This window comes from Serinus canaria, chromosome 2 (genome assembly GCF_022539315.1).
Source record: "Serinus canaria isolate serCan28SL12 chromosome 2, serCan2020, whole genome shotgun sequence".
In the NCBI taxonomy this organism is placed as follows: domain Eukaryota; kingdom Metazoa; phylum Chordata; class Aves; order Passeriformes; family Fringillidae; genus Serinus; species Serinus canaria.
In genome coordinates this window covers 68768142-68775690 of record NC_066315.1, presented here as the reverse complement: position 1 = coordinate 68775690, position 7549 = coordinate 68768142, and the positions used below count along the sequence as shown (strand labels likewise).

Genomic DNA, 7549 nt, shown 5'->3' with positions numbered 1-7549 from the left:
GACCAGATGCCAGTCTGTGCAGCACTCATTTGCTACCCTGGTAATATATATATTTTTCCGATTTGAGGAAAACTGAGGGAGGTAAGGAGAGGAAAAAAAAAAAAAAAAAAAAGAAAGAAAGAACGAAAAACCAAACCAAAACAGCACCCAAGCAACTATACAAGAAAAATTCGCTCACAAAAAATATTTTAAAAATAATCTGTCCGAGCAATTGAGACACAGACCAGTGAAGTCCCTGAAGGACGGGAGTAATGCAGAGTTGTAAAGGTGTAAGGGTAGATTGTACAAGTACCCTTTAACACTACTACTCTTTCCCCACCTGAAATATAATAGTACTTTATGTGTTACAGAAGCGGCTTTACTGATGTGATTGCACGCTTTGCTATCACTTCTAAGAAGCAGTAATTTATATTCTGGCATTATATTTAAGAGTACACGTACTACAGATTATTTGGCATCTGCTATACACTGGAGTTTAGAAAAATATGCAATACATATATGAAACTATAAATAAATATGTAATCCTTCTTTAAATATAGGTACATATGTAAATCCTAGATATAAATACATTTGAAACACACACAGAGCGATCGATAGCTCGACATATACAGTTACACATGGTCTGGAATCTAGTGCATGCACTTCTACCTCGGAGTTATCACTTAATATATCCTTACATAGGCATATTATTTAAAACAACGTAATGTCGCCATACTACTGTGTATGGTCAAATGTTTCCAGGTCTTGCCATTAATTGCTAAGAAAACGTGTTTGTTTATTTGCCAACTCAGAGCTGCCATGGGAAAGTATTTTTTTCCTAGCGGATAAGGCGAGCTGACTAAGTGGAACATATTGCAGAAGAGACTGAAAAGGGATTTTTCAACCTGGCAGTTCCTAAATGGTCTTTGGAATTTGTGCGGAGGGGAACAAGCTGTTCCAGGGACAAAGTTAGTTATGAAATCCCTTTTCCCTCTCTTTCTTTCTCTCTGTCTCTTCTAAATGAAAGCATTAAAATATACAGACGTGTAAAGGATCATTCCAACTGAATGGTAATTTATTAATAAACAAACAATGCAATACCTTCAGAATATTTTCAACAAAAAAAAAAAAAGAAAAATATTGATAGAATAAGATTAATACAGTTTCCCTTTTTATATATAGTGAAAAAAAAAAAATCAGCGTTTCAGTCAATTATAACGTCACTTTTCAGGAAAGGGGGAAACACTTTCTGGCGTTTGGTCCGCAACATCCAACTACAAATTAAAAATAAATTACTATGTCGCAATTTACATTTTAAAACAAGTCCTTGTAGAAGAGGAAGGGGAGGGGGAAAGAAGCTGGTACTCTACGCTGGACTTTTCGCTCCCTTTTAAACACGGGGCATGACAATACCTTAAGGGACGGGGAAGAGCGCGGGGTAGGGGGCAGGAAAAAAAAAGTATTTCTCAAAGCAATTAGGAAAAAAAAAACTTACGTGTTATTGGAGTAACACTGTCCTTTAACAAACCAAGACATGCTTTGGGGCTGTCTCTGTACAAAAGCTTTTCGCGATGCGCTCGCTTCCCTCCGCGGGCGCTGCGAGGGCCGACGGCACGGTGCCGAGCGGAGCTGAGTTCCCGCGGTGTCCCCGCGACGGGGCGCGCTCAGAACTTGCCACAGTCGTAGACGAAGGCCCCGGAGGTGCGGTAGAGCGGCTGGCTGCCGGGGAAGGCCATCTGACAGCTCCCGCCGCCCCCCGCCCCGCCGCCGCCGCCGCCCCCTGCCCCGGTGCCTCCTCCGCCGCCGCCGCCGCCCGGCGAGGCGCTCAGCCCCAGCCGCGGCGCTTCGAAGACCTCTCGCGGGGCGGCGGCGAAGCCCTGCTGCGGCCCCGCGTAGCTCGCCGCGCCCGCCAGCGGGCCCAGCTCCCCCGCCGCCGCCGCCGCAGCCGCCGCCGCCGCCGCCGCCTGGTTGAGGTACCAGGAGGCCAGGCGGCCCTGGTGCGGGTGCGGGTGGTGCCCCTCCTGGTGGCCGCCCGCCGCGCCGCCCAGCCCGCCGTGCCCCAGCGCCCCGCCGCCGCCGCCCCCCGCCCCACCGCCGCCGCCGCCGCCGCCCGAGGGCATCGCGTACTCGGGCAGCGGGTCCTCGGCGGGGCTGGAGGCCGCGGAGGGCAGGTGGCCGGGCCGGTCGGCGCCGCCCGCCGCCGCGTAGAGGCTCATGGCCTGCATGTTGCAGTGGTAGGTGCCGGCGGCGGCGCCGGCGGCCGCCTGGCCGCAGGGCGAGCCGTAGACGGAGCTGTGTCCCGGCGAGTATCCCCCGAGGGACAGGGCGGGCGGGATGCCGGTGCGCGGAGCGGCGGCGGCGGGGGCCAGGAGGCCGGCGCCCAGCTCGGCGGCGGCCTGCGGCGAGCCCCGCAGCGAGGTCATGATGTTGTCCACGCTGAAGCCCGGGCCGTGGTGGTGGGGCGGCGGCGGGGGCGGCGGTGGCGGCGGCGGGGGCTCGGGGGCCTCCAGGCTGAGGGAGCGGCTGGAGGGGAGGGTGCTGCGGGGGCTGCCGCCGCTGGAGAGGCTGCTGCTGCTGTCGGGGCTCTCGATCTTGGGCACGGCGCCGAGCGGCGGCGCGGCGCCGGGGGGGGACACGGCCTGCGGCGGCGAGGCCGTGCCGTTCTCCGTCTTGATGTCCTGGATGCGGACGGGCGGCGGCGGCGGCGCGGCGCTGCCCCCGGCGGGGCCGCCCTCGGGCTCGGCGGCGGCGGCGGGCGGTGGCGGGCGCGGCGGGGCATGGTCCTTGAGGTGCAGGCGGTCCTTCTCCTCCTTGTCCTTGACGGCGTCCTTCTTTTTGAAGCGGCGGCGGCGGCGGAGGAAGCTGCCGTTCTCGAACATGTTGTAGGAGTCGGGGTCGAGGGTCCAGTAGCTGCCCTTGCCGGGCTTCTTGTCGTCGCGGGGCACCTTGACGAAGCACTCGTTGAGGGAGAGGTTGTGGCGGATGCTGTTCTGCCAGCCCTGCTTGTTGTCCCGGTAGAAAGGGAACCGCTCCATGATGAACTGGTAGATCCCGTTCAAGGTGATCTTCTTATCGGGAGCGTTCTGGATGGCCATGGTGATGAGGGCGATGTAGCTGTAGGGCGGCTTCACCATATCCTTGGGCTGCGGCGGTGGCGTGTAGGGCCCGTAGGCTCGGGCCATGCCGGCTGGGTACTGCTCGTGGGCCGGGTGGGAGTACATGCTCATCGGGGCCGGCATGGCCGTGTAGCCCCCGCCGGCCGCCGCCGCAGCGGCACGGTAGTAGCTCTGCTCTCCGCCGAGGTACGGCACCACTCCTAGGGAGTTGGGACTGGACACGGAGTAGCGAGCCTGCATGTCCTCCCGTCAGCTTTCCCCCACCCTCCCCGCCGGACCAAACAGCGCGTCCCTTCCCCCTCCACCCCTCCGCCGCTCCGCGGACCGAGCTGGACCGGGCGGCCGGGCAACCCCCACCCCCCCACCCCCCCGGCGGAGCGCGGAAAAAGGGAGGAAGAATAACGACGGCAGCGCCGAAAGCCTCCTCTTCTTCGCCCAGGAAAGCCCACCGGCGACCTCCGGCGCTCCACGCGGAGGGGGGGAAAAATCAAAAAAGGGGGGGGAAAAAGGAGGGGGACAAAAAAGGGGGAAAATGTTTTAAAAAAGAAAACGGCGGAGGAAAAAAAAAAGTAATCGCAGCGGAGAAAGCAACTTCCAAACGCAGAAAGAGTATTAAGAAAATAAAACCTTTGCAAAGAGGCTCCCACGCTCCCAGTTCCTTGTTCCACGGGGATCTGCAACAAGTTGTCTGCAAAGGAGGGACAAAAGCAGAGGGATGTGTTTTGTTGGCTTTTTTAAGCGAGCAGAAGAAGAAAAAAATCCACCTTCCCGATCTCCCAGTGCAAAGTTTCCCTCTCTCTCTCCCTCTCGCTTTTTTTCAGTCTCTTTTTCAGTCGCAGGCTGCTTTGGGAAGCATCGGAAAAACTCCTGAACTTTTGAGCATCCGTCACCACGGCGAGAACTTTTTTACGCACTTACAGTTTTCTCCTTTTTTTTTCCCTCCCTCTCCTCTCTCGGTCTCCCTTTTTTTTTTTTTTTCCTCTCTTTTTTTTTCTTTTCCTCCTTTTGCAGGCGGCTCAGCTCCGCCCCGCCGAGCTGGGCCGGCCAATAAGGGCCGGGAAACACCCCGGGCTCTGAATGAGGAGGGAAAAAAAAATAAAAAAGGAGAGACCGAGGAGAAAAAAAAAAAAAAAGAAAGAGAGAAAGAAAAAAATCACCACAGCCAGCAGCTCCGGGAGTTGTAGCGCTTGGGGACCGGCCACACACACTCCACGGCACACGCGGACGCCCTGAGCGCGGCGGAGCCCCGCGTTCTCTCAGGCCGCTGCGCACCCCCAGGGACCCTCCCGTGCCCGCACATTTTGCACGACGACCCCGCCCAAGCCCCACTGCCCTACACCTCGCTGGCTCGCCCACACACGAGCGTCCTTACACGCGCGGTCGCCCTCGCACACACATCCCAGGCACACGCACCATGTGCATGCCCTCACCAATATATATATATATATGTGTGTGTGTGTGTGTGTGTACACATGTATGTGTGTGCATGGAGATTCCCCCGGAGCTCCTTCCACCCACGCGCGCACCCCGCGCTCTGCCACGCGTGTTTTCTCCATGAATGTTACTTCTCTTCTTCTTTTTTACTATTATTATTCTTTTGTTGTTGTTGTTGTTGTGTGCGTGTGTAAGTTCCTCGGACTATTTTCTCCACACGTTCCGGTGGTGCTCTCTCCACCCATTCCCTCCAGGCTGCCGCTCGTGTCGGCGGGCCGGCTCCGTGTCCGTGGGCCGGCTCCATGCCGGTGTGCCGGCTCGCTCCCTGTCCGCCCCGGCCAGAAGCTCACCCCAGCTACCCCAGCTGCCTTCCACCCCCCACGCCCGCGGGGGGACGGCTAGGAAAGTGCGTGCGTGTGTGTGGTGGGGTGCCCTTGCACCACCCTGCCTGCAGCCGGCTGCCTGCCTGACCAAACGCTTCTGAAGAGATTGCATTCCTCCGGTTGACAAGGGTTTGACGAGTCCTCCAAAGCTCCTTTTTATTAATCAACCACCAAGGGCTTTCCTCCCTCTGTGCAAAAGAAGCGCCCGCTGCCTCTGCTGTTTGTAAACACGGGCGCGTTTCTCTGAACGGGGTCTGTAACTCGCCCCTTCAGGTAATCTTTCCGTGATGTGGGATGTGATACAGAGAGGGGATCCTTGCTTTATCTCTTTACTCATTTGAGAAGGAGAGGGCACAATTTTGTTGCTAGTCTGCTTTAGAGTGGATTCCGTGGTATGTCAGGTGTGTCAAAAGAAAAAAAAAAGCGGGGGGTGGGGAGAGAGAAAAAGATGAACAAAATGAATGATCCCTTAACTGCTTGGCCGGTTCTGCTGTGAAGATTTGATTTGCCTTTGTGTAACTATCTGAAATAACATTTGGGCTCTAATCAGAATAAGACTTTAACGGGAACTCAAAGGGAACAGAGAGTGAGGGCTTGGTTATTTATTTTTTAAATTTTAATTTCAATTCTCTTACATTTGAAGAATGAAGACTTTCTTTTCATACTTTAAACAGGGGTGAAATTTGTATACATTGTTTCACAGTTTTCCATTTTACCAATACTTCAGATATTCGAAATACAACCCTCTTCATTCGATGTGTAGCCCATACCTCTGAAGCGTCATTAGCGTTAATAACAGTTCAGCGAAAAGAATCACGCTGAAATCATTTTAAGGGGTGGAATTTGTACGGGAGAGACATGTGTGTGGTGCGTTCGTGAGATGAATTACCCGTCCTGATCTCGTGACACTAAAAATACGTTAAAAGGCCCTTTTGGCTTCAGTGATTTGAAACCCCCTTTCCACACTTTTTACTGTGATCGATTGCTTTGGAGATCATGCCTTTGGAGCATGCTAAAGGCTCATCGTTTGCTTGGTGGTATTTTAGCAGGAATGATTTTTCCTCTCAAACACCGATCTGTTGGTTATTAGAAAAAAAAAAAGTTTTTAAAATAAGATTCAAGCCATGTGAAGAAGGTAATTTATGTAGCTTAATATCTGCTCCTTTTCATATTCAAACGTAACGGGTCTCCTTTTGGTAGTAAATGTCAGTTCTTTAATGGTGAATACATTATCCCGTTTAGCCTGTTGTATTTCATCGTCTGGAATCTTTCACCTGCTCCTGCCTAATTACACTTTTTTCCCTTTCCTCCCACCACGGCAGAATTAATAAATGTGCAAGCACTGGACTAGATGTCAATTCCAACACTTTATATTTTCAAAACCTCTCTCTTGTTTTGCTGAGGAGGGGGAAAAAAATTGAAAAAGAGAAAGAAAAAGGGCATTTTAGCACGTTTCCATGCAGCCCGGGTCATCCGGTTTTCCCACGGTATTACCTGCCGTTAAAAACAATTTCCGTGGGCTTCCCCCTCGCTCCCTTGAGCGCCCGTAACGTGTCGCTCCGAGACTCGGAGCCTTCAGTGGCTTTTTCATTTTATCTGGACAATGTTGGCGGTTGCGAAGCTGTTTCACAGGCAAAGGTTGGAGTAACACCGATAAGTTTCAGTACAGAGAAGGAGGGGAAGGGGGGCATTAATCCAAGTATTTTGCATCTAACATATTTTGTAATAGCAACCCTGATGCTATAATTGCGAACTGACGCAACCAACGTGTGTTAAGTTACAGACCTCAACCCAGCAGGACTTCGGTTTCTCTGCTGGCGGCACAAAAGTCACCATTGTGAAGGTTCATAGTGGAATTTGGGGCTTGTGTGTGTGTGCGTGTTGGGGGAAAGCAACGGCTTTAGGGAGGCAGGAAGATCAGTTTTCTCCCTGCTATCTTTGGATACCACCCAGAAAGAGTCCTTGGCGCTTGGTCTTCACCCCCCCGGTCGCACGGCAGGGCTGCCTCTCCCAGGCGCCCTACCTCTGCCGCCTTAGCCAGCCTGGCCTCTGTGCGGGACAGCCGCCTTGGAGGTGCCCCGCCTGTCCCTGCCGCAGGAACCGAGCAGGACGGCAGCAGCCTCGGCCTCCGTGGGCCCCCTGTCCCGAAGGCCCCCGGGCGGTGGACACGGCCGCTGCCGCCTCCCCGAAGCAGGGCGAGGGACGCCGGCGGTGGGTCGGGAGCCCCGATGGGCAGACCCAGGCCAGGGGAGCCGCTTTTGTCTTGAAACCCTCCGAGGATTCGTGTGTGTGGTCATTTGCGACCTTATTTAGGAAGATGTCAGAAAGAAAGATGACATCGGAGCGGTAGGCGGCGGGACTGGTATTTGACCTGGGCAAAGCCCAGGTGGACCCAAACAATTCGCTGTGCGTTGTCCTCCTCGCTCCTCTCAAAGACCTGGAGGTGAACTGCTTACCAGCCCCGGGCTGTTTATGTTAAGTCGTAGTCAGAGCTTCGCTTCTCTCCCTTTCTTTTGGCTTCAACGTCATAGCAGTGTCCTTGTAACTCCAAAAACCAGCCACCCAGCCCGTCTCTTCGAATCTCAGGATGTAGCTTTCCATGTTCTTTAAACAGCAGGCGACACCACAGGAGAAAAC

At 54.0% G+C, this 7549-nt stretch overlaps 2 protein-coding genes across 2 annotated transcripts in view; one reads left to right on the top strand and one right to left on the bottom strand.

The window, feature by feature from the left end:
* Nucleotides 1-901: 901 nt before the first annotated feature.
* FOXC1 (forkhead box C1) lies at nucleotides 902-7019 on the bottom strand. The gene is made up of 2 exons (XM_050970543.1): nucleotides 4468-7019; nucleotides 902-3783 (listed from the first exon to the last, which is right to left on the bottom strand). The coding sequence occupies exon 2, from the start codon at nucleotides 3333-3335 to the stop codon at nucleotides 1644-1646; it is 1692 nt and encodes a 563-aa protein (XP_050826500.1). The 5' UTR covers nucleotides 3336-3783; nucleotides 4468-7019; the 3' UTR covers nucleotides 902-1643.
* Nucleotides 2725-7549, top strand: part of EXOC2 (exocyst complex component 2) — a 491144-nt gene continuing 486319 nt past the window's right edge. Inside the window, exon 1 of the mRNA XM_050970538.1 lies at nucleotides 2725-2737. The gene's annotated coding sequence lies outside the window, so the exon portion shown is untranslated. The remainder of the gene's footprint in view (nucleotides 2738-7549) is intronic.

Coding starts and splice junctions, on each gene's coding strand:
- FOXC1 (XM_050970543.1), bottom strand. CDS start 3,335: ATGCAGGCTCGCTACTCCGTGTCCAGTCCCAACTCCCTAGGAGTGGTG.